Source organism: Panthera leo, chromosome A1 (assembly GCF_018350215.1).
Source record: "Panthera leo isolate Ple1 chromosome A1, P.leo_Ple1_pat1.1, whole genome shotgun sequence".
Lineage (NCBI taxonomy): Eukaryota > Metazoa > Chordata > Mammalia > Carnivora > Felidae > Panthera > Panthera leo.
This window is the reverse complement of record NC_056679.1, coordinates 114117237-114144430: the sequence shown is the minus strand read 5'-3', so window position 1 is coordinate 114144430 and position 27194 is coordinate 114117237. Positions and strand designations below refer to the sequence as shown.

At 39.6% G+C, this 27194-nt stretch overlaps 2 protein-coding genes across 5 annotated transcripts in view; both read left to right on the top strand.

Annotated features, from left to right (window-relative positions):
- Positions 1 to 27194, top strand: part of KLHL3 (kelch like family member 3) — a 280869-nt gene that overhangs the window by 130676 nt on the left and 122999 nt on the right. For 2 of the 4 annotated variants that reach the window (XM_042936026.1, XM_042936017.1), the window contains exon 4: positions 2015 to 2128. The exons of 1 other annotated variant lie outside the window; for it this stretch is intronic. The gene's annotated coding sequence lies outside the window, so the exon portion shown is untranslated. Of the gene's footprint in view, positions 1 to 1811; positions 2129 to 27194 lie in introns of those variants that run through there. One more of the 4 variants, XM_042936034.1, reaches the window with a different exon arrangement.
- Positions 7933 to 11058, top strand: HNRNPA0 (heterogeneous nuclear ribonucleoprotein A0). Its single transcript, XM_042936095.1, has one exon. The coding sequence runs from the start codon at positions 8530 to 8532 to the stop codon at positions 9451 to 9453; it is 924 nt and encodes a 307-aa protein (XP_042792029.1). The 5' UTR covers positions 7933 to 8529; the 3' UTR covers positions 9454 to 11058.

The window sequence follows — 27194 nt, the reverse complement described above, 5'->3', positions numbered from 1 at the left end:
TATGAGTTAGAATTAGTTTATGTAAGAGAGGCTTAAAAAGATAGATATTTAGGGGCACCTGAGTGGCTCGTTTGGTTAAGCATACAACATTGGCCTAGGTCATGATCTCACCATTCCCTAGTTCGAGCCCTACATCTGACTCTGTGCTGACAGCTCAGAGCCTGGAGCCTGTTTCAGATTCTGTGTCTCCCTTTCTTTCTCTGCCCCTCCCCCACTCACGCTCTGTCTCTCTCTCTCTCAAAAATAAATAAACATTAAAAAAAAAAGAAGATATTTCTCTGTGACCTAAAAGCCTAATGACAGGCAATCTATGGCTGATAAAGCAGCAGCAGCAGCAGCAGCCTCAACAACTCTAAAACAATTCTCTGACCTGTCTCCTTTTTAAAATTCACTAGTTTGGTGAATGAAACCATGATCTATCTTATCACAAAATAAGAAACTTAACCCACTAAAATCAGTTGATAACCACATCAAATCAATTCCAACTCTTAAATATCTCTCAAATAATTCATCATTCCCACCTCTGCCTTACTTCTGGCCCTGGAGATGCTAACCAATATTATGCACTGCAGGGTATTCTAAATGGGCTCATTTCTCAAGTCATACCCTACTCTAATCTTTCTTCCACACATAGTCTCTTTCTAAATGCAAATCTCTGTATTCCTTTTCCTTAAAACTCATCAGTGGCATCATGTTATTTATAGAATTAAAGACAGGAGATTTTTCAAAAGACATACATAGTACTTCTGGTCCAGACCCTGCTTACCTTTCTAGACTTCTTTTTTATTCCCATCTGTGGTAGGCAGAATAATGGTTACCTCAAAGATGTCCACATCTTAATCCCTGCAATGTATGTCTATATTATGTTGCATGACAAGGGGAAATTAAGGTTGCAGATAGAATTAAGGTTGCTAATCAGTTGACTTTAAAATAAAAGGATTTTTGAGGCACCTGGGTGGCTCATTAGATGAATGTCTGATTCTTGATATCAGCTTAGGTCATGATCCCAAGGTTGTTGGATTGAGCCCTGCGTTGGGCTCCATGCTGAGCATGGAGCCTGCTTAAGGTTCTCTCTCTCTCTCTCTCTCTCTCTCTCTCTCTCTCTCTCTCCCTCTCTCCCTCTCCCTCTCCCATTCTCTCCCTTTCTCTCTGCTCCTCTCCCCTGTTCACACGCTGTCTATAAAATAAAATAAAATAAAATAAAATAAAATAAAATAAAATAAAATAAAATAAAATAGTAAAATAAAGTAAAATAAAATAAAATAAAATAAAATAAAATAAAATAAAATAATTTTCGTGAATTATCTGAGAGAGAGAAGAGTCCATGTCAGAATGATTCAGTGTGAGACTCAACTGGCTGTTGATGGCTTTGAAGATGGAAGGGGGTCAAAAGCTAAGAAATATGGGTTGCCTATAGAGGCTGGAAAAAACAAGTAATCATATTCTACCCTGTAACTTGTGGAAAGGTACACAGTCCTGCCAACACCTTGATTTTGGCCTACTGAGAGCTGTGTTTGATTTGTGACCTGCATACTATAAGATAATGAATTTGTTTTTCAATTTTTTAATTTATTTTTATTTTTTAAAAAAGGTTTATTTATTTATTTTTGAAACAGAGAGAGAGAGGCAGAAAGAGAGGGAGAGAGAGAACCCCAAGCAGGCTCCATGCTCTCAGCACAGAGCTTGATGCAAGGCTCATCTCACAAACTGAGACCATGACCTGAGCTGAAATCAAGAGTTGATGCTTAACTGACTGAGTCACCCAGGTACCCCTGAATTTGTGTTTTTAAGCCACTAAATTTGTGGTAATTGGTTGCAGCAACAACAGGAAGCTAATACATCATCACAATTTTGATGATTTACTTGTGCAACTCCAAACACAGTATATATACATACTATTTCCTGTACTTGGCATGCCATTACCTTTTTGGAGGCCTGTCTTTTACACCTACTTCTGAACTTAGCTTCTTTCAGAAGAATTTACAGACTGGATTTCTGCCCATTTCTGTTCTAGCACACTGTATTTGCAACCTCTCTTGTACTACTTCTTCTCCCAAGACTGTTGAGCTCATGGAGGCCAGGGACTTTTATCCCCAGTACCCAGCCCTTGAATGAATTAAGTGAAAGGGTGAGTAAATAAAAATGGAATGTTCTAAATGTTTTTATTTTAGAAGGCTCATATTCTGGTGTGAGTCTGTGCATGTGTTTGTATTTGGGTATGTGTATTTTAGGGCAGAGATATTCTGAGAAATGTGAAATTGTTAAGTCTTCTGAACTAGTCCATTTAGGCTGTTATAACAACAATGCAGAGACTGGGTGGCTTTTAAACAACAGAAATTTCTTTCTCACAGTTCTAGAGGCTGGGAAGTGTAAGATGAAGGTGTTTGCAGATTTGGTATCTGATAAATGCCTGGTTCCTCCTTTGTAGTTGGCCATCTCCTCATTGTGTCTTCATAGGATAGAAGACTAGAAAGCTCTCTGGGGTCTCTTTTATAAGGGTACAAATCCCATTCATGAGAGATCCACTCTCATGTCCTAATTACCTTCCAAAGTACCGCCCCCTCAAAATACCAGCACAGTGAGGATTAGGCTTCAACATATGAATTTTGGGGGACACAAAACATTAAGTTTGTAACATCTTCTGCCTCTGATAATCCACCACAACCTCCTACACATCTGGCTGGAAATTTAGTATCTATTGTTACTGGAGTTTTACATATAAGAATTCCAGGTTTATTTGGGGTCAGGAACATGGATTTGGTCCCACAACCAAGGCAGTTTACCTTGCTTTCAAAATAATTCATGACCAGCCTGCATTGGTGTGTGTGTGTGTGTGTGTGTGTGTGTGCGCGCGCGCGCGTGCAGGGTGGGGTGGATTGGTGGGGCTATATACTTGCTGGGCCACCATTTCCTCCAGTGGATAAAAAGCCAGAAGCTTCTGGTTACTTCTTTTAAAAAAACTTTTAATTTTAAAAATAGAGATATCATGGACCTATAATATTGTATTATTTTTAGATATACAACATAATGACCTGATATATGTATATATTATAAAATGCTTACAGTTGAGTTAGCATTCATCACCATACATAATTACATTTTTTTTCTTGTGATGAGGACTTTTAAGATCTACTATCCTACCAACTTTGAAATATGGAAAACATGATTGCTAACTACAGCCACCATGCAGTACATTACATCCCCAGGACTTACTTACCTTGTAACTGGAAGCTTATACCTTTTGTCTGGTCACTTCTCCTAAACTTGGGAAGCTATTATTTTTTATACCATGCCTTTGGTCTTTGACATCTCCTCCCATGTGAAGGAAATTAATATAATTCCCTTCTAAAAGCCTACATTTTGCATCCAAGGAAAAGGAATACACAAGCAGTGAAACAAGATACAATTAATATCTCCACAGATTAAATAGGTCTGTGTTTTCTCTTGCTTCAGGACAGTCCCTTTTAACTTTTTTTTTTTTTTTTAAGTAATCTCTACACCCAGCATGGGGCTAGAACTCACAATCCTGAGATCAAGAGTCATATGCTCTACCAACTGATCCAGCCAGGCACCACAGGACAGTCCCTTTTAACGCCAATTCTTGTGGTGGCTTTTTGATATACTTTTTAAACAAAAAGCATTTATTCAGAGTACTAGTCTTACACTGCCCAAGAGGGGAAGCAGAGAGAGGCAGATGCCTTTGAGTGAAAAATGTGAGAGGAGCCCCAATGATGACATTTTGACATTTTTTTTAATGTTTAGTTATTTTTGAGAGTCAGAGAGAGAGAGACAGAGTGTGAGCATGGGAGAGGCAGAGAGAGGGAGATACAGAATGAGAAGCAGCCTCCAGGCTTCAAGCTGTCAGCACAGAACCCGATGTAGGGCTCAAACTCATGAGCTGTGAGATCATGACCTAAGCTGAAGTTGCATGGTTAACTGACTAAGCCACCCAGGCGCCCTGACATTTTGACATTTTAAAAATGTTTATTCATTTTTGAGAGAGAATGTGAGCTGAGGAGGGGCAGAGAAAGAGGGGGACAGAGGATCCTAAGCCGGCTTTGTGTTGACAGCAGTGAGCCAGATGCGGGGCTTGAACTCATGAACTGTGAGATCATGACCTGAAGTCAGACACTCAACCAACTGAGCCACCCAGGTGCCCTTGACTTGTTGACATTTATGCCATTCTGTGAAGTATGGGGTTCAGAATCAGACTTAATTTGGTAAAATAAGTGATGTGATGTTTCACACATCACCATGGTGGTATTAGATTCATATCCAAACACAAGTCATTATTTTTCCTCTATAATATCAATTTAACTGCTTCATAATATTTTTAGCTAGGGAATAATTATTTCCTTATTTTATTAGCTATTTGAGAGAAAGTAGGCAGTTTGCAATTTTTTTCCTACTTTGAGCAATATTGAAATCCTTGTAGCTAAATCTTCACACAGATCCTCAATTATTTCCTTAGCATAAATTTCCAGAGGCATACTTACTTGTTTGAAAGAATGGGTCAAATTTTAAGGCTTTTGATATGAGTTGTGAAAGAGTCCATTAGAAGGACTGAAGCTCATCGTAAATGACGGAAAGCACCCTCTTGGAAGGTACCTCGAGTAAATAAAAATGGAACTTGTCTTATTTTGCTAGGGTTTCCATAACAAAATACCACAGAATGGTGGTACCTTAAACAATTAAAATTTCAAATTTAATTGTAACTTAAAAACAAAACAGGTGGGGCGCCTGGGTGGCCCAGTGGGTTAAGCGTCAGACTCTTGATTTCTGTTCCGGGTCATGATCTCATGGTTAGTGAGTTGGAGCCCTGTGTCAGGCTCCATGCTGACAGCGTGGAGCCGGCTTGGGATTCTCTCTCTGCATTCCCCCTCCCACCCTCCCCCCCCATCCTTTTTTTTTCTAGGTATAATTTAGGTACAGTAAAATATACCTTTTTTAGTGTGTAGTTCTAGGAGTTGTGTAACCACCATGTTCAATTATGTTACTGTAATCAAGCTTACAAGAGTGATGGAAATGTCTAAATTTCAGCTATATATATATATATATATATATATATATATATATATATATATATAATTTATTTATTTAATGTTTATTTATTTGAGAGTGAGAGAGCAGGAAGAGGGGCACAGAGATAGAGGGAGAGACAGAATCCCACGCTGTCAATGCAGAGCTTGACAAGGGGCTCAAACTCACTAACTGTGAGATTATGACTTGAGTCTAAATCAAGAAGTTGGATGCTTAATTGACTGAGCCACTCAGGTACCCCTAAACTTCAGTTATATTTTTAATTTTTGTTTTGTTTTTGAAGGCTAAGGCACTGGTAAGCAAGGTAAAGCCAAGAAACAAACTCAGGCAATTACCTGAAAGGTAAAATAAAAAAAAATTTTTTCTTCTTGAATGATCTGAGGGGTAGGAGATTGACTACATCATTTAAGTGTTTGTATAACACTGCTTATTCATCCCCAACTTTACCAATCTACTCTCCAAAAAGAGTGTAACATCCCAATTACCTTGCACTTATCCTGGTTTCATAATGTCTCTCAAACAGGATTGTGTTGCCTCCCATCATCCTGTAAGTCCCTTCTGTGAGTAAGATTTTTAACCAGACAAATGTGTCTCTGAAGCTTTCCTCATCAAGAGAAATTAACCCCATAATGGATTCTTAATTAGGTGGTTTGGAGGATTATTTTTTAAAACAATGTAGGACAGACCTGTTACTTTGGAATTTACAGTTTAGATGGGAAAATAAGTTATGATCTTATTCTCTTTCCTTCAGAAATTCATCTTTTACTGTTGTAACTTTGTGTGTGTGTGTGTGTGAGTGACTCTAAAATTTATTTCTAAAGGTCTAATCTTTTATATGAGCTGTAGTCTTGGGCAGCCCAGAAAACAGTGCCCTATAAATATCCCATATCACCTTAAACATTAACAACTCAGTTCATCATCTCCCCTACTCCCTCTAAAACACTTTCCTTTCTTAGTTTGTCAGGCTGCAATTTTAGTTGTTCCAGATTTCAAACACAGGAATGCTTTTGTTTTCCTCATTCTTTATCATCAGTCAGTTAGCAAATCCTGACATATCTGAATTGTTTTTGTGGTTTTTTTGTTTTTTTTTTTTTTTGTAACAAATATGTAATAGCTTACTACGGTCCTCCTCTTAATCAGGAGCACACTGATCACCTAATAGGCTATATATCATTCTTTTTTCCTTTAATTTACTTATTTTGAGAGAGAGGGAATGAGCATGTGCGATTGGGGGAGGGGGAGAGAGAGAAAGAGAGGGAGAGAGAGAATGAATCCCAAGCATGCTCTGCGGGGCTCCAACTAGTGAATCATGAGATGCTGACCTGAAATCAAGAGTCTGAGGCTTTACCGACTACCATTTTTATTGTCTGCTTTCCCCCAGTAGAATGTAAGCTCTGTGAGGGCTCTGTTGACTGCCATCCATATTTCCAGCATCTGGTATATTTGTTAGATAAATTGAGCATTTACTATGTACCAGGCACTGTGAGTTTGCATATGGAATCTCATTTAATTTTTACCACACAGGGGAGTGTTTTATTGTTTTGATTTTCAGATAATAAAACGGGTTACATTTTTAAAAAAGGTTAAGTGACTTGCCCATTATCTAGTGCCAGACTCGTTTTCTTCTCAAGCCTTCAAGCTTATCTGTATGCCTTTGCAATAATATTTAAGCTACTTAATCTAAATTTCAAGGCATTCCATAATATCAAGGACTCTAAACCTATCTTACCAAAGACGGTTTTCTATCAAAAACCTCTTGCTTCAAACTACCTATTGTACCTTGAACCTTATATAGTTTTCCTTTCCTCTTTATTTTGCTCATGTAAAGTCCCTGTAGAAATTTTATCTAGCCTTTGAATCAGAGATTGAGCGCAAGTTCCGCTTTTCACACCATTCAATCCTGAATACTCCAGGATGCAGTGAGGAATTCATTTTCTTCAGGAAGTACCACATGGTTTGGGGGGGCTCTTGGTCATGTAATGTCTCATACTATGTCCCATTCCTTGTATCTTGCTTGATACAAAGGTTTGATATATGTAAGCCTTGGTAATTTGCTTGCATTTTCACCTGAGGGTAGGTAAGGTAGTTCCCAGGGTGCGCGATATTTATGTATGATATCCTCCGACACCCGGTTGTAAAATACCTTCAAAAAGCTAACGTTTTTGTTGGGAAGGAAGCATCGCATAGGTCACAGAAGCATAAAACGATGTGTTCCTGAAGTAAAATGAAAATGTCAACTGTGGGAGTACGCTAAGGGAGGCTGAGCAGGGCGTCGGGAAGGGCTTCAAGGCCGGCCGCAGGGTGGCGGGGGGTCTCGCGCCACGCCTCGGTCAGGAATCGCAAGCGCTTCTAGCACGTCGCTGTCCTTCACCTGGCCCCGGGCTCGCTTTTGCGACGGGCCACGTGCCAGTGTTTAACTGCACGTCGGTGCGTCAGTGAACAGTTAATAACCGCCTTTCCCTCCCAGGCCTCTACCCTCCATCTTTGTGCGGACAGGGGGCGGGGCGGAGAGGATGCCAGGTGTAGCGGCCCGGTCGAAACGCGGCGGGTAAATCCAAGCCCCCAACCCCAACAGTCAAGTTTTCAAAAAGCCCGCGCGTGGCGCCCCAGGACGCACCCGTTGGGAACGACCCGCAGCGCGCCCCTGCTCACCCCCACTCCCAAGCCCAGGGCGGGGGCAAGGCGTCGGGGTGGCAGACAGGTCCCCCACACAGGGGGCGCCGGGGCCAGCACGCACTGGGGAGCGCGCCCGTCCAGCCGCGGCCGAAAACGGAAGTGGGCGCGAGCGGATCGCGATCATTGGCTGAACTGACATGTCTCTCAAGGGGCTGGCGCGAACGCCACTGCGGAGTTGGGCGAGGGGATACGGCTAGGGGAGGGGGGAAAACACTGGGAACAGCCGCGGGGCTGGGAGGAAATGAATTGAGGAGGTGCGCGGGGAGCCGGGAGAGTCCCCGGTCAGGGCACACGGGGGAGCCAGGAAGTGAGAGCGAGGCTGTAGAGGCGGTGGCGGGAGCAGCGCAGGCCGAGGGCTTGAATCGACCGCGGAGGGCGGGGAGTCCGTGACCGAGAGCGGCGCTGCGGCGCGGTAGGCGGGACTAGAGGGAGCCACGCAGGGATTGGCGGGCAGTGCTAGGCTACCGTACGTCGGCGGTGACGCACGCCTCGGGGAGGGTGCGCGCGCGTTCAGCGGCCTCTTTGTGTGGTGCCCAGATAGGGGAGCGGAGGTGGCGGTAGCGGTAGCGGCAGCGGCAGCCCTGGTTGTCTTCCAGTCTCCTCGGCTCGCCGTCTAGCCGGCACCTCTCCCCTCCCTCCCCCTTCCTCTTTTCCTCCTTCCCTCCCCTTCCCTTTTTCCCTTCCCCGTCGGTGACCGGCGGTGGCGGCTCCAGCAACAGCTGGGCCCAAGCTGTGAGGAGGCCTGAGCCAACGATAACGGCGACGGCGAAACCTCGGAGCTCGCAGGGCGGGGGGAAGGCCCGGGCCGTGGAGATGGAGAATTCCCAGTTGTGTAAGCTGTTCATCGGCGGCCTCAATGTGCAGACGAGTGAGTCGGGCCTGCGCGGCCACTTTGAGGCCTTTGGGACTCTGACGGACTGCGTGGTGGTGGTGAACCCCCAGACCAAGCGCTCCCGTTGCTTCGGCTTCGTGACCTACTCCAATGTGGAGGAGGCCGATGCCGCCATGGCCGCCTCGCCCCATGCCGTGGACGGCAACACGGTGGAGCTGAAGCGGGCGGTGTCCCGGGAGGATTCGGCGCGGCCCGGTGCCCACGCCAAGGTTAAGAAGCTCTTTGTCGGGGGCCTTAAGGGAGACGTGGCCGAGGGCGACCTGATCGAGCATTTCTCGCAGTTTGGCACCGTGGAAAAGGCCGAGATTATTGCCGACAAACAGTCCGGCAAGAAGCGTGGCTTCGGCTTCGTGTATTTTCAGAATCACGACGCGGCAGACAAGGCCGCGGTTGTCAAGTTCCATCCGATCCAGGGCCATCGCGTGGAGGTGAAGAAGGCCGTCCCCAAGGAGGATATCCATTCCGGTGGGGGCGGAGGCGGCTCCCGGTCCTCCCGGGGAGGCCGAGGCGGCCGGGGTCGCGGCGGTGGTCGAGACCAGAACGGCCTGTCTAAGGGCGGCGGCGGCGGTTACAACAGCTACGGTGGTTACGGCGGCGGTGGCGGTGGCGGCGGCTACAACGCGTACGGAGGCGGAGGAGGCGGTTCGTCCTACGGTGGAAGCGACTACGGTAACGGCTTCGGCGGCTTCGGCAGCTACAGCCAGCACCAGTCCTCGTACGGGCCCATGAAGGGCGGCGGCGGCGGCGGCGGTGGCGGTGGCAGCAGCTGGGGAGGTCGCAGTAACAGTGGACCTTACAGAGGCGGCTATGGCGGTGGGGGTGGTTATGGAGGCAGCTCCTTCTAAAAAAAATCTAAAAATGCCTGGGAGTGGCTATAGGGGTAGCTCTTTTCAACAACCCAACTAGGGTCAACTCCTGAGTTCCTTCCTCTCCCACCGCCTTCCCCATTTTGCCCTTGGGGGAGCCGCTTCTATGGCTGCTTATCCTTGGGGGTGTTGCCCTATTTGCCTGCCACCTCTCTTGTCTCTCCCTCTGAAGATGGACTCGGCCCCACATACACATTTTTGTGTTACAGTCATTGATGGACTCTATTTTTTTATTATTACTTGGACCTTGGTCGTTTTTATACTAGCAAAATGTCTTGTTTTAATTTGTGTTTTTTGGGGGGGAGGGAGTGAACTTGCTGATTCTGTAGCAAAACCGGGGCGGGGGTTGGGGTGGGGGGGTAGTTTACTTTGTTGTAAGGACTTGATACCTGGCTACAGCGTTTTCTATGAAATCTACTTGGATCCCATGCCTGAAATTTGGAAGCATATGTACAAAAATCATTTTTACGTTTTATTTTTAATAAATCATTGTGTTTGACCGTATATGTCTAACATTTTTTTTCTAGGATCCATTCCGTACCGTTTTAAGGGATATTAAAAATTTTTCGTGTTAACTCTTAATTCTTGATGTGTACTTAGAGAAACTTTTAAAAGGTCCTTTGGTGGGTTGTTTTTTTGTTTGTTTTTGTTTTTGTTTTCTCTGTTGCCCTTCTAGTGACATGTTGAATTTTAAACCTTACAGGCAAAACTTTTGAAGTGGTGGATGTAGCTTTTTAAAATCTTTAAAGTTTCTGTGCATCCATCTCTTGTACTAAACGATTTCCTTATCATCTTGACATGGTTGGTCACTTCTTTCTATGAGAATTTACTTCAAAGTATGTACTGTGTAGCTCGAAAGAAATAGTTTGTGTTAAGCATGTGTTTTCATTCATATAAACTGTTTAAAAATTTTCAGATGGCCTAGTTTCATCCCTCTTACTGGTTTGTCTGTAATGAATGGTTACAAATAAGGGTTATATTTTACCCTTAAACTAAATGCATTTTTGTATTTTCAGAGCAGATTTAAACGTTTTTTCCTATAGCTGAACTGTTGTCCTCTTGGAAATCCTTCCCCCCACCTTTGTAGCACCATCTACTGGCAGAATGGCAGTGTATCTGCAAAACAATTTGTTAAAAAATCTTGTTTAGGATAATTGCATCAGTTTTACAAGTTTTGCCATCAAAAATCTGTTCAGACTTTGGTTACACATTTTCTTGTAACTAAGATGGGTTTTACGGGAATGTAGTTAACAATCCATATCACAATTGCCCTTTCTACATGAGATTTGAAAATGTAAACTGCTATGCATAGCTTGGGCAGTGGCCCCAAATTGCTATGACAACTAATGAACCAGCTACATGTACTGGTGTCTTAGGTGCAAGTTGTAAAGCAAAATATTTGTGTATTCTGCTTGGTTAACAAATGTATATTTGTAGCCCTTTCATGCAATAGAATTCAAGTTGTTGTTTATAAAAAAACAAAACAAAACAAAACAATGATATAGGAGAAAATTGCTTTCCTGGATAGAAATATAGAATAGCAACGTTTATGGATATCACAAATAAAGAATTCAATTCTTTACATGATTGAGTGAGAGTATGTATAACCTGGTGGGTGGCTTCAGAGTACCTATAATATAGTACACTTGATTTGATGTTTTGGTAAAATTTTTAACTTGAACATTGCAATTCCAAAGCCCAAATGTATATAGTAAGCTTTCTGAGGGGATATTAATGGGCTTTAAAGTAAAAAAGACTATTTTAGCATTGGCATTTTTTTAGTTCTTGTTAACCGTATATTTCTTAATCTCTAATTCTTGCCAATTTTTAAATCTTAATTGCTAGCTAGGGTTTTCCTTTTGAGAGCTAGGAAGAAAGGTCAAGATTGCTAGGCTAGATTATGGCTGCTCAGTAGTTGCTGATGCTTGCTACAAATATTTAAGTATACCTCTGTGACAAATGGGATAGATGTTTTTGCATATTGAATAAATATCGTCAGCTCTTTTGCTCTTCAATGGTTCTATGGTTTCCTTAAATTCATTTTTCACTCTTAGTGAAACACTACACATGGGCTTTTTCATTTGGTAGTTGAGTCTTGATTTTTGGGTGCGTCTAAGATACAGAAAATGATACGCTTAAAGTTTTCATTATAATTATTACTCTGCCTTTTATTCAGCTTTAGTGGAAAGATATATTTCTTCTGGGTCACTTGGAACACTCCAACTTTTGGAGGGTTTCCAAAGTCTAATAAGGTTATCATTTTGCCTTCCCTACATAGTGATTTCTAAAAAGTAAAATGAATTATATAAAAGGATTACCTGTTAATTAGACACTTACTTCAAGGTGCTGTTTTGGTATATTAGTAATTCTTTGTCATGTCTTTACCTTTACAGATCCCTTGTCATGTATTTACAGATTCCTGTAATATGGACTGGTTATTTAGTGAAGGCAAAAGCATAGTGGTATTTAGTTTTTATGGAATTCCTCTTGTCAACTTTTATGCAAGCGTTTTTGATTTTTTTTTTTTTTTTTTCTTTTTTGGGGGTAATGAGTTGTATTAAGTCCTTTCACCTATGAGAGCTATCTGAACATTAAAATTTAAGAAAAAATTCATGGGAAAAGGTGGTACAGAATCTAGTCCGTACTGAATAGTTTTTTTTGCGCCATGCTTGAGTCTAATTTGAAAGATTATACAAAATGAACTTACTTTTTCTCTCCCTCTTGTGAAGAACTTTTGCATTTACAGTATTTTTAGTATAAATTCAGTTGTAATCATTAATTGAATGTTTTCAAAGGTATTTAAAGATTGTTAGTAACTTTAAATTTTAAGCTTGCAGCTGGTTAATGTTCATAGGGATAATTGTAGAATGATAAATTGATTGTTTCCTCCTATAATTTAGCGATTTTGAACATAGATTTCTTATTTAAATCTGCTTCACGATAAATTTTTGTTTTTAAGCAAGGCTAAAGGATTGAGGATACTTGAAAATTTAGTATTTATCATTATTTTCCTCAACCAGAAGTGACAGTGTCAGTTATTTGATAGGCTTCTTTACTTTTTAAGTGTTTGCTTTTCTCCAATCTGAGAATTTGCATTTTATGTTAAATTTTGTGTGCCTGTGTCTTTGCTGACTGAAAGTGGGCTTTTGGATGTTGGATTGATTTGATCAGAATTGCATCTAGTCGGTATATGGATTTTACCCAGAAAGATAACATTTGGGTTAGTCTCTCCCATTTTGATCAACTTACTGAGTGTAAGGTTTTGTTCACTGGGAAATACTCTGTTCTGTTTAAGAAGGCCTGATTTTGTTTGCATCTGAAATAGGGCAACAAAGATTGCCCCTAAACCAGAGTAGGGCAATGCTTTTTTCTTAATGTCTCATTGCAGATTACTTTGATGTGCCTTTGTTTTATGCTTTCTCTTAAAAGTGAAAATACATTAAGGTTTTTTTCAATAGAAAGTCCCTTAAAAGGTGAAACCTAAGAAACCTGCTTTCTACAATTTGTTACTTAAAAAATTGTTATGTTGCATAACACTTGGATTGTAATTCAAGTTATAGAAAATAGCAATATTAGTAGGAAATAGAAAATATGAGGTTTTATTGACTCTTGGGGCTGGTGTATTTTAAAAATAAATTTATTAGGGTTAAACAAATAACTGGTTATAAATCAAACTAAATGAAGAGTATTTTACTAATATGAGCCAGTCCTCAAGGATAATCACTCATAGATGTATATTCAGCTAGCTCTTTTTTGTATGCTCCTCAGGTCAACTGTATAGGGTCAACTGTAAATGTTCCATAGTATGGCTTTTTACAACTTAAAATATTCCTTCTTTTGATGGAATGAGGTTTCTTCTCTTGCTGTTAGCAAGAGCAGCAAAATCAGCTTAAGGGAGGTGGAACTTAAATGATTCTTCTCTTGCTGTTATGAACAATGCAGTGATTTTTATCCTTGCAGATATGTTCTTGCTGATCAAATGTGTACTTAATTGATGAGATGGTTACCTCACAGTTAAACGTGCTAGACTGAGAATGTACCAGTTTTGTGGTGTCTTAAGTATTTGTTAATTCTTAGTATACATACAGAAATGTACATCTTCCCTTGTGGCTTTTTTAAAGCGTTAGGGTAATTTAGTGAAAACATTTGAAAATTTTCAAAGCTAGATTATACGTGATATAATAGCTAATGACCTATGAGGACCATTATATTGCTGTCTTCCCTTTTTGTTTTCTCCATTAGTTTTTACTGCAGAAATGTTTACCAGTTTTTCCATATGATGGCTATATATATTACTTAGGACATTTCATTACTGTCTGAAAAAATAAGAAAGGTACCACTGATTATGTTTGCTATGTGTCTTGTGTTAAGTATTTTATGTGCATGATTTATTTCAGTCCTTAGAATAATTCTTTGATGATATCCTGTTATATCTCTGTGTTATGTATTAGCTATGGGCTTACCTAATTTAAGTAATTTGCTTAAGATCATGTAGCTATTGGGAACAAGAAATAGGCATCTTTTCCCTTATTTTTAAAAAGCATATTGTAAAGGGAGAAAAATTGCTCCTCCCATTTTCTCCTAACGCCGAGATAACCTGTGTTAACAGTCTACTTCTAGATCTTTTCTTTGCATAGCTTGCATAGCAAGATGAATAGTTACATATGCATATATCTGAATTTTAACATCAAAGATGGTCTTCCATATTTCTACACGTATCTTATATGACTCTATGGTGTGCTGTAGTAAAAAAAACACACCATAATTTATTGATTGGCATGTTTCCAGTTTTTCTTCTCATAATTTAAAACTTTTTGCAAGCCTTGTGTTGCCATTTAAACGTTTAAAAGCAGAAAAAACAAGTTTGGGAGCCTGGTTGAAGCTGTTGGTTATACTGGTATCCAGATAGTTCTCTAAGAAATCTGCTAGAGCCTTAAAAGGATTTTTTGGATATTTACAGTCCTAACATTTTCAATTTTACTTCTGTCAACTTTCCGCCCAACTTTGTGTTTAAGTTTTTTTGTGAGAAAGTTGATTAAAAAATACATAATTTATCTCCATTAAAAAAAAAAAAAAAGCCTTAGTGCCCTTATATTCTGAAGGGACTGTACGTTAAGGTCTGGGATTTTATAGCAATAAATAGGCAGTTTATTGTTCTTTACTAGTTCATTCTACCTAAAATGTGTAGCATCATATTTTAGTTGGGTGTGAATAGAGATTTTTCACTGCAGAAATCGCTTTTATAAAAGTTGAATTTTAAGTGATTTGCTAAGTACTTCCTCAAGAAACTGAGAAAGAATAGAAAAGAACAGATGGGAAGTGGTATACTGGGAGAGATTTACTCTGGATCAGTGGTGGGCAATGCCCAAAATCTCAATTTCCAGTTGAAATGTGAATTCAGATCTTACTATTTAACCTTGGTAAGTCCACTTATTTTCTTTTACTATTTAACCTTGGTAAGTCAATTTATTTTCTTTGGACTTCTTTTTCCTGTGATGTGGAGACTAATTGCTTAGATCCTTTCCAACTTCATACTCTTAGTTTTTAGTCTTGTTTGGTAATTATTCAGTAACAGCTTTGAAGAGGAATCTTTGGATGAGTTCCTATAATTCATTAAACAATTTATTGGACATGACTTAGCTAAAAAGTAAGGATGAGCCCTTGCTCACAACATGATACCCACGGTTTAGTTTGGGTGGTGGGAATTTAAACAATTATGATAGAGTGTGAGCATTTTAGTCAGACATATAAGCAGTAGTGGGGACTTCTTTTTGTGGGTCATTTCACTGACCCACAATGTTAAACATGAGAGACATTTGCACTAGTTTTGTCATTTAGGTTGAGTTGGTCAAGGACATTCCACAGCTTAGACCAAAATGCAGATCATGATGTATTGGGCTGTTTACATTTTTTCTTGCCATTACTAGACCACAAAGACCTTAAAAGCACATCATCTATTTTTTGAAATTATTTTGCATTATTTTATGATTGATGGTTTTTGTGAAGTATTGGTAGCAAAATCAGCTTAAGGGAGGCAGAACTTAAAAGTATTCAATGTTAGAAAACCAAAACGGTTGAAATATTAAGTGGGAAATGATAATCAGTGCATATTAATGAATCTTTCCATAAGGAGTATAATTCATATTTTGAAGACCCCTTTTATTAAGCTAAAGTTAGCAGCATCCTTACCATTCTTGCATTTTCATCTTGTAAATATCTTTCCAATATTTTGACTTATTAGTTGATTTTAAAATAGAATTTTGTTAGAAATAACTTCTACAGTAATTCAGTTTCTTTTTAATTCAGTTTCTTTTCTATAAGAAAAGTTTCTTATAGAAAAGAAACTGAATTTGCCATAATTGAAAAGTTATATGTTCTCTAAATTTGATTTTTAAAATGGAGTTAATATTTGTATAATTTGGGGGGAGGCAGTATTTGAGAAATAAATGGGCATGAATTATTAGCCTCAAATTGAATTTGACTTTACCACATTGTGAATGTTCTTGATGCTTAAATTTAGTCTTTTACTAAATATAACGTGTGGAATTTGTTGGGAAATAGAATTTATTGCTCATTTCAAAGACCTACAACTAACTGGTTTCAGAAAATTAGCCTTTGACTTTGGAACTTGCTTTTGGGTGAACTTCACATTTTCCCTAAATGAGAATTTAAATGCTACTAGATAAAACGTTTATCATAAAAAGGAGATATTTGAAAACTGCTCTTAAAATAGAAATCCCAAAGTAGGAAGGGTAGAAAGGGCGCTTGAGTCTCATGTATTTACTTTTATAGCTCTTTTTTTACTTGCACTTGGAGCTGGATGAGTTGAATATTCAAAGAACAAAAAGATTCAAGAAGATACCTTGCTAGGCATTCTTATCTGTGCTTCCTTTTCTACCTAGGCAGATTTTCTTAGTCTCCTTTGATTCTTTTATCATTTCGGTTTGCTTGAAACAAACACCACCCACCCCTCCGAAAACCACCCGAAAGAGTTTTGTGACATCCATCTGCTCTAAAATTCTCTGATGTGAACTTTTACCATTTAAATGACATGTGTATTTTCCAGTGTTTACCATCAGTTTTATCAGGTATTGATTACCTTTGTGCAAAAGACATCTAGGCTCTGGAGATACACAGCAGTGAGACACACATGATTTCTGTCTTCAAATAACTTCCATTCTGATTGGAATTCAATTTCTTTTGAAATGGTGGATCCTTTCCTTTTCAGCATCATGCACTGTTTAGGTTGTTTACACCATACAAATAGGAGTTAGTTCCATTGTTATTTAGTATACATTCTTGGATTTTATTAAAGCTTCACTCTTTCCCTGATTACTTATTTGGATACCATATGAAAGGTGCATTTTTTGTTTTCTGATGCTTATGTTGCAAATATAATTGGCCTCAGAGTAAGCATCTGATTTAATATTTCATAGTCCTTAAGGACTTTTTTTTTTTTTTTTTTTTTTTGCATCAAATAGACAAGATGTCTGAAGATGTCACTTTCTAGTTTTGTGACCTTGAACAATTTGGCCTGAACCTCAGTTTCCTTGTCTTCAAAAAGGAGAGACTTTTACCTGATACCTGTCTCACAGGGTTGTTGAACAGATTGAGTGAAAAAATCCATTTCAAGGACTTAAACTATCTTGTCTGGCACATAGTAATGTTAACATTATGACCTCTGATAACAGTTACGACTGCCTAGCAAAAGGTGTACCTTTATTTAACCCCCAACCACACGATATTTGCACGGTTAATGAGGTGAATGAGTAACTAACTGTCTCAAAAAGAGTAGTGACATAGGCATATATAGTCTGTAGATCATTCTTAATACTGTGATTAAAAATACTGTTTTTAACCCAGGCTTTGCCCTTCACTTGTTGGGTGAGCTTGAATATGGGAGCCCCCTAAACCTCTGCTGTTTTAACTCCAGTAGGAGAGAGATGAACCATGATAGCTACCTGTAAGTGTTTAAGTATTTGTTATTATAAGGAAGGTATAAATTATGTTAATGTTGAGGAGAAGTGACTTCCAGTTAGGAAGAAAGATCAAGAACAGCATTGTGGAGGATAGAGCACTGGCCAATTAAAAATTGGCCAAATGGAGACGATTGGGAAGAAAGAGGTAATTGCAGGTAAAGGGACAAATAGGCAGTGACCTGGAGCCTGTGTGCTAAGCACTGTACTAATTACATTTACAAATGTTCTGACTGGATCCATTCACTAATCCTCTCCTTCACATATTGGTGGCTGAAGTTCACCTCAGAAAGATTCAGTAACTTTTCCAAGGCCACTCACCTGGCAAAAAGGTTGAGTTGGGGTTGAGTCCAAGTCTGATTTCGATGTTCATGCTATTCCCACTAAACTTCAGATGCACGTGGCTAATTTGTACTAAGGGTAAAGGAGATTTGTGGAAAATAAATTGGAAGAAGTTGAAACCACATTACTCAGGTCTTTTACTCAGTGCTAGGGAGTTTGGACCTTATCTGGCAGGCAGTGGAAGTCACTAGAGGTTACTGAGCAATAATAGTGGTAGCGAGTGCAATTTAGACAGATTAACTCCCTAGCACTGAGTAAAATAGTTGGCATTTCAATGATATTTTGGGTGACAAGGTTGTTAAGACAACTGATGTTAATCAGGTAAGAAAAGAGATCATGAACAAGGGGGGTAGTGCTGGAAATTAACTGAGGGGATTTGTAGGAAGCTGTGAAAGTATAATTGTCATATGACTGGATATGTAGGGAACAAGGAAGGAAGGAGTAGTTTAATGAGAATTACTGTGTAACTCGGAGGATGGTGATGCCCCTGGGAATGGGAAGAAGAGATTTAGAAGGAAGGTTTGGAACATAGGTGAAGAATGCTGGTAAGCACTTTAATGTATTGTGTCTTTTGCACATAGCTTATAGCTTTACAAAATGGTTACTATGCTAACCATTACTCTTTGCCTCTCCAGGCCCACTCTCCATCTTTCTCTTAAGGTGTTCTTGGGAACTTGATTCTTAAAGAACTGCATATGCTTTTTTTTTTTTTTTTTTTTTTTTTAATTTGAAACTTATTGTCAAATTGGTTTCCATACAACACCCAGTGCTCATCCCAATGGGTGCCCTCCTCAATGCCCATCACACACTTTCCCCTCCCTCCCACCCTCCATCAACCCTCAGTTTCTTCTCAGTTTTTAAGGGTCTCTTATGGTTTGGCTCCCTCCCTCCCTAACTTTTTTTTTTCCTTCCCCTCCCCCGTGGTCTTCTGTTAAGTTTCTCAGGATCCACATAAGAGTGAAAACATATGGTATCTGTCTTTCTCTGTATGACTTATTTCACTTAGCATAACACTCTCCACTTCCATCCATGTTGCTACAAAAGGCCATATTTCATTCTTTCTCATTGCCAAGCAGTATTCCATCGTATATATAAACCTCAGTTTCTTTATCCATTCATCAGTTGATGGACATTTAGGCTCTTTCCATACTTCAGCTGTTGTTGAAAGTGCTGCTATAAACATTGGCGTACAAGTGCCCCTATACTTGACACATCATCTCCAAAGGCAAGGGAATTAAAAGCAAAAATGAACTATTGGGACCTCATGAAGTTAAAGTGCTTCTTCTGCACTGCAAAGGAAACAATCAACAAAACTAAAAGGCAACCGACGGAATGGGAAAAGATATTTGCAAATGACGTATCAAAGGGCTAGTATCCAAAATCTATAAAGAACCAAACTCCACACCCAAAAAACAATCCAGTGAAGAAATGGGCAGAAAACATGAATAGACACTTCTCTAAAGAAGACCTCCAGATGGCCAGCAGGCCATGAAAAGATACTCAATGTTACTCCTCATCAGGGAACTACAAATCAAAACCACACTGAGATATTACCTCACACCAGTCGGAGTGGCTAAAATGAACAAATCAGGAGACTATAGATGCTGGAGAGGATGTGGAGAAACAGTAACCCTCTTGCACTGTTGATGCATACTCTCTTCTTTGGCTTCTTGAGTTTAGGCACTGGGAGAAACCAGCAGGAGATCTTAAGAGTGAGAGAGAGGTGAGGTCCACATATATGTTCCTCCTGCTCCCCAAATACACATTTGTATTCAGCAGACAGATTTTTATTGGCCACAGCTCTATTCCAATAGCTCTCTCACAGCTCTAGGTTCTGGCTCTTGGTAACCCCTCCCTCCTATAGTCACTTCAGACTTGCTGTTGCTAACCCCAAGATGGTTCCCAGACATTGTTGATATTCCTGTGTCCACAGCCTTGTAAATAATTCCTTTTATTAACACCTGTGTTTTCTTTTGTTAGTGAAAAATTTTAAATCCCTTCCACCTTTTCTAATGACTTGATCTTCCAGGCACCATCAAACTTGGAGAAGACCTAGCTATTTGCACTAAGTTACTTTCCTTTCCTGTCATGAGTTTTCTCACATTGTTTGAAATTTAGTGTCCTTATTTCCTACTGTGTTAGGTTAAAGTTATGACTCTTCTGCCTATGATTTAGCTGAAAATACAGCAGTGAACAAGAGACAAAAATCCCTGCCCTCAGTAGGGTTTATATTTTAGTGGAGAGAGACAGACAATGAAATACAATAAATTGCATGGTATGTTAGAAGATGATGAGTGAATGCTATAGAAAAATTAACTTAAGGAATAGGGAGTGCTGTAAGGCAGGATGTTTGTGAAAATGGTGCATTTTAAAATAGGGTGGTATAGACACTTCTCTAAAGAAGACATCCGGATGGCCAACAGGCACATGAAAAGATGCTCAACATCGCTCCTCATCAGGGAAATACAAATCAAAACCACACTCAGATATCACCTCACGCCAGTCAGAGTGGCCAAAATGAACAAATCAGGAGACTATAGATGCTGGAGAGGACGTGGAGAAACGGGAACCCTCTTGCACTGTTGGTGGGAATGCAAATTGGTGCAGCCGCTCTGGAAAGCAGTGTGGAGGTTCCTCAGAAAATTAAAAATAGACCTACCCTATGACCCAGCAATAGCACTGCTAGGAATTTACCCAAGGGATACAGGAGTACTGATGCATAGGGGCACTTGTACCCCAATGTTTATAGCAGCACTCTCAACAATAGCCAAATTATGGAAAGAGCCTAAATGTCCATCAACTGATGAATGGATAAAGAAATTGTGGTTTATATACACAATGGAGTACTACATGGCAATGAGAAAGAATGAAATATGGCCTTTTGTAGCAACGTGGATGGAACTGGAGAGTGTGATGCTAAGTGAAATAAGCCATACAGAGAAAGACAGATACCATATGGTTTCACTCTTATGTGGATCCTGAGAAACTTAACAGAAACCCATGGGGGAGGGGAAGGAAAAAAAAAAAAAAGAGGTTAGAGTGGGAGAGAGCCAAAGCATAGGAGACTGTTAAAAACTGAGAACAAACTGAGGGTTGATGGGGGGTGGGAGGGAGGGAAGGGTGGGTGATGGGTATTGAGGAGGGCACCTTTTGGGATGAGCACTGGGTGTTGTATGGAAACCAATTTGACAATAAATTTCTTATATTGAAAAAAAATAGGGTGGTATAGGTAGGTCTCTCAGAGAAAGTGACAATTGAGGAAACACTTCAAGGAAATGGGGAAGTGAGTAGTGCAGATATATAGGGGAAGAGCATTACAGGTAGAGGATTAGGAAAGCAGAAGCTCTGGGGTAGTATTGTGCCTGACCTTTTTGAGGACGAGCAAGTTGGTGATGGTGGGGGAAGAGGAGCAAAGGAGTGACTGATCAGGTCAGAGAGTGGCCAGACCATGTTGGGACTTGGAAGCTGTTGTAAGGATTTTGGCTTTTGCCACATGAATGGTGCACCATTTCAGAGTTTGAACAAAGGAGTGTAATTATCTGCCTTGATTTTTAGTAGTCTCTCTGGCTTTCCATCTGTTAGAACAGAATTCCTATTCCTTTGGTATAGTTGCTTTCAATGAGGGTTAATGAGCAAAGCAACGAGAGCAACTTGGCCTAAGGTGAAAAAACCCACAATCTCTTTAATTCTACATGTGTATGTGTAATATATATGTGTGTGTGTGTATATACATATATATGTGTGTATATATGAGAGAGATTGATTATACTTGGCTGAAATGAATCTTTAATTGGTGCTGTGCTCTCTGTAGAGGGCCTCCTTGCAAGATTGACCCTTGTCAGGGCACTTCGATTGAGGGAATGTTCCTAACTGGGAAGGGTGGTCCACTGTGTCTAGACTGTCTAGGTTCACTTGCAATCTGATCTATGCTAAACACCTTTCCTTCTGGGAGTCTGGAATTTTGATAAGTGCTAGATAGTGAGTGCCTATAAAACCTTGAGTCCTTGGCAGCAACATTACACAGAAGCGTATTCTCTGTGACCCCTCATGGTAGGGAGAGAGCAAAGAGAGGTTTTGTACATGGATTCCTCTAGACTACCTGTGTCTTTTTTCCTTATGATTGGACTGTGTATCCTTAACTATGTGACTATTAAACTTTAGCTGTGAGTACACTTAGTGCTGAGTTCTGTGATTTCTTGTAGCTAGTCTCTCAGTGTTGTGTTGGTCTTGGGAACACCAGACACAGGTGATGTGTGTGTGTGTGTGTGTGTGTGTGTGTGTGTGTGTGTGTGTGTGTTATCAATTTAAGTGGAAAACATCATGTTGTGTGTAGAAGGTGGAGTTTTCAAAAAACCTGTCGCATAGGTCAGCCAGCCCTATGTTGAATGGAGAGCTCTTCTGGGAAGTTTTTACTTTGTTAATTTCTTTAAAAGCTCTAGGTCTTTTCATTTATTGCATCTTTGAGCAGTTTTGAGAGGCTTCTGGCAGTTTTGAGCATGGGAAGACTCACTGCCATCATGTACATCCTTTGTAAGCAAGTTTATAAAAAGGACCGACTTATATCGGTCTTTAAAATGATCTAAGTGAAGGAAATTGTTGACATAGGCACCATAAATGATTCCTTAGGGAGAAAAGAAATATAACTATTAGAAGCAGCAGCATCCCCTAACAGATGTAGTTATGTCAGTATGTTAGAAGGATCACATTTTGTTTGCTTGTAAAGTCTCTGCAATGAAATGTATAGCAAGCTGGTCTGATTTTATGACTTTGTATTACTCCCTTGGGAAGGAAGTTATCCTGTCCTGATCTTTTAATGAGAAGAATTTGATAAAGAGAAGATGAGACTTGGGTCACAGAAGGGAGATTATGGCAAAAATGCCCATTTGACAGATCTCTGTCTTCTCAATTTCTGCTTTCTGACTTCAGAGTCACAGCCAGTTGCCCTCAAATCTCTGGATCCATAAAGCTGTGAGCTTGAAATCTTTTATTTTCAATTGGTAGAACTATTTGTTTGTTACCTTCCAAATGATTTTAATCACAGTTTTGTACTTTTACAACTGAAATTGCAGACAGTAACTTCTCCATAGGCTGGGAAAGTTGATGAATAAGGAGGGCAAATATGGATGTACTTAGTAAGAACTATGAAATTAATCATATCCTTTGGCTCTAGGACTCCAATACTAGGAGTTTAACCTAAGAAAACAATTCAGTGAAAGGAGAAACAGGCTTTGTGCAGTTATTATAACATTGTCTATAAAAAGAGATTAAAACTATAAATGTTAAACATTGGGGAAATGTTTACTAAATTGTGCTCTGTGTTGTTGTTGTTGTTTGCCGTTAGTTATATGTTTTCATGTGTATAATTTCTCCAACCAGCTTGTAAGCATTTTGGCATTCTATTCATGTAGGATTTATGTTGTAGCTCCCTGGTACAGCCCATTGCATAGACAGACTGAAATAGTCCATGAGACTGCATTGTAAGAATGTGGTTGTGGAGAGTGACCAGGGAAATGTTTACTGGATTGTGCTCTGTGAAAGGGTGAAGTGTTAGAAACCTGTTGTCCATCAGTAGGTGAATGGATGAACAAAATGTGGTGTATACATACAATGGAATATTATTCAGTCATAAAAAAATGAAATTCTGACACATGCTACAACATGGGTGAACCTTGAAAGCATTATGCTAAATGAAATAAGCCAGATACAAAAGGACAACTGTATGATTGCACTTATATGAGGTGTTTAGAATAGACTAGTTCATAGAAACAGAAAGTAAGAATAGAGATTACCAGGGCCTTGGGAGAGGAGAGAGAATAGAGAGTTAACTGTTTAGTGGAGTTTCTGTGGGAATGATGAAAAAGTTCTGGAGATGAATAGAGGTGATGGTTGCAGAACATTGTGAATGTACTTAATGCCACTGAATTGTACACTTAAAAACAGTTAAAATGGTAAGTTATATGTATATTCCACCACAATAAAAAATTACAAAAATATGTAGTAACATGTATTATTTAATGTAGTATATAATATGTAAGTATATTAAAGTAGCAGGATTAAATGAACCTTTTAAATTGTTGTTGTTTAATTTTAAGTGAAGTCACGAGAAATTGTAATTACCTAGTTGCAACTATTTACAATTACAAATATCCTTTTTAAACCTCCACAAAATTACTTACCCAGTGTGCACCTTTATTTCTCTTCCTTTGGCCCTGCTCCCTCCTCCCCCAAATTGAAAGTTGTGTCCTCCTACACTGAGTTCCCAGTCCCTTTCTGCACTTCTCTTGAATCTCTTGTTGTTGTTGTATGTTGTTGTTGTTGTTGTTTTACCATTGTTTATATGTTTCCATGTGTAATTTCCCCAACCTGCTTGTAAGCTCTTTGGCATTTTATTCATGTAGGATTTATGTTGTAGCTCCCTGGTACAGCCCATGGCATAGACAGACTGAAATAGTCCGTGAGACTGCGTTGTAAGAATGCAGCTGTGGTGAGTGACCAGAATGTTTGAACATTCTTGCTCATGGGTTTTACATTATGTTCAAGCATTGTGTCTCTCTCAATTCTCTGTACCTGCTAGATGTGCAGACCTGACCTCATTCACGTACACATCACGTATTCTTGATTTTGGTGCTATGCCTTATCTGTATTTTACATTTTCATGTAAAACAAAACAAAAAACAAAACAAAAACAGTTTTCATTGTACCCAGAAAGGAAAGAACCAAGGAGGTGAGACAGGAGATAGAGTTCTGCAGGTAGAGAACCAGTGCAGTCAATTTAAAATTAAAACTACCTATGAAAAAGTTGTAAGTAGGAATTAATACTCATTTTTGAACAGAATATTCTGTGAAGGAAGCAGATTGCCTCCCTCTATTTAGGTCATTGGTGTAAGTGATTAGGTCTAGCTTTTATTATGAAGAGATGTACATATTTGCCAGCAGAGGGCACCAGCTGCTGATTCCAGAGAGGAAGGAATTTTTACAAAGGTCCTGAATTTGAGTGTTCACAAAGTACTAACAGTGGTGTGAAGCCCCCTGCTTGCTGGTATAGTTGGTCTGGTTTTTCTTTGACTCAGATGGGGTCCAGCGGTGTGCTCCCAGCTGTCCCCAAGAGCAGTCTTTGGCTAGGTCTGATTGGTAAGCCAAGGGACCAGAGGAGTCTATAGTAAAGGATTTTATAGTAGTAAGTGTTTGGAAGCATTAGATACCAGCCTGTGTTAATATCTTTAAGGAGTTCATTTGCTGTTGTTCTCCCGTTGATAGGTGAGGTGGAAGAGGTGTTAAGCCAGGCTTATGAGGACCTGGTTCCATGTCCCACTTGGTCCCCTAGTCAACTGGGTGATCTTGAGCCAGTTGCTTTCTTTCTCTCAGCCTCAGTTGGCTTATCTCTGAAATGGAAGTAGTAAGAGGGAGAAAATGCCTGCCATGCACAGTAGTTAATACTGGTCTTTGGAGTCAGGCACACCTGGGTTCAAACCTTTTGAGGCTGTGGTCAAGCCATTTAACTCTCAGAACCTTAGTTTCCTCACATGTATGATGTATGTTCTGGTGGAACTCATGTTTATTTGATTACTTTTGAAAATAACTTCTTTTTGCCTATAGACCCCCTTCACCCATTTCTCTCTCCCCTCACCCCTGCCTCTGATGATGACTAGTCTCTTCTCTATGAGCTTGCTTGTTTTGTTTTGTTTTTTTAGATTCTGAGAGAGATTATGCGGTATCTTTCTTTCTCTTTCCAACTCATTTCACTTGTAATGCCAATGGGGTCCACCCATGTTGTCACAAATGGTAAGATTTCTTTTTTATGGTTGAATAATACTCCACTGTACGTGTGTGTGTATACACATACATACATACAACCTTACGGTTGTTTCCATGCCTTGTCTATTGTGAAAAATGTTATAGTGAACGTGGGTGTGCAGATATATAGATATCTTTTTGAGTTAGTGTTTTCATTTTCTTCAGAAGTGGAATTTGCTGGATCAAATGTAGTTTCATTGTCGATTTTTTGAGGAACATCCATACTGTTTTCCATTGTGGCTGTACAATTTACATTCCCACCAACAGTGGACTGTGGCTCCCTTTTCTCCACACTTGTTATTTTTTGTCTTTTTGATACTAGCCATTCTAACAGGTATGAGGTTTTGCTTTGCATTTCCCTGATGATGAGTGATGTTGAGCATCTTTTCATGTACCTGTTGGCCATCTGTATGCCTTCCTTAGAAAGATGTCTATTCAGATCCTCTGCCCATTTTTAAATTGGATTGTTTTTATGCAGTTGAGTTATATGAGTTCTTCATATATTTTGGATATTAGCCCCTTATCAGAGATATGACTTGAAAATATTTTCTCCCATTCAGTAGGTTGCCTTTTTATTTTGTTGACTGTTTGCTGTGAACAAGAGTTTTAGTACGATGTGATCTCATTTATTTTTGCTTTTGGTGTCAGATTTAAAAAAGTCATTGCCAAGACCTTTGTCAAAGAGCTTACTGCTGATGTTTTCTTCTAGGAATTTTATGGTTTCAGGTCTTACATTCAAGTTTTTAATCAGTTTTGCGTTGATTTTTTGTGTATGGTGTCAGGTACTGGTTTAGTTTTACTCTTTCGTGTGTGGCTTTCCAATTTTCCCAACCTCATTTACTAAAGGGACTGTCCTTTCCCCACTGTGTATTTTTTCTTTTTAACATTTATTTTTTTGAGAGACAGAGATAGAGCGTGAGCAGGGGAGGGGCAGAGAAAGAGGGAGTCAACAAATTCTGAAGCAGGCTTTAAGCTTTGAGCTGTCGGCACAGAGCCCAATGCAGGGCTCGAACTCACAAACCACAAGATCATGACCTGAGCTGAAGTCGGATGCTTAACCAAGTGAGCCACCCAGGTGCCCTTCCCCACTTTGTATTCTTGACTCTTTGTCAGAAATTAATCGATCATTTATATATGGGTTTATTTCTAGGTTCTCTGTTCTGTTGGTCTATGTGTCTGCTTTTGTGGTAATACCATATTATTTCGATTACTATAGCTTTGTAATGTAGCTTGAAATCAAGGAGCATGATGCGTCCAGTTTTGTTCTTCTTTCTCAAGATTACTTGGCCTATTTGGGGGTATTTTGTACTTCCATGCAAGATTTAGGAGTATTTGTTCTATATCTTTGAAAAATGCCATTGGAATTTTCATAGGGGTTACACTGAATCTGTAGGTTGCTTCAGGTAGTATGGACATTTTAATGATATTCTAACTGAGCATGGCATATCTTTCCTTTTGGTTGTATCTTTTTAAATTGCTTTTGTTCATGTCTTACAGTTTTCAGTACACAGACCTTTCACCTCCTTGGTTTAATTTCTCCCTAAGTATTTCTTTTTGGATGCAGTTGTAAATGGGATAGTGTTTTTATTTCTCTTTCTGATAGTTCAT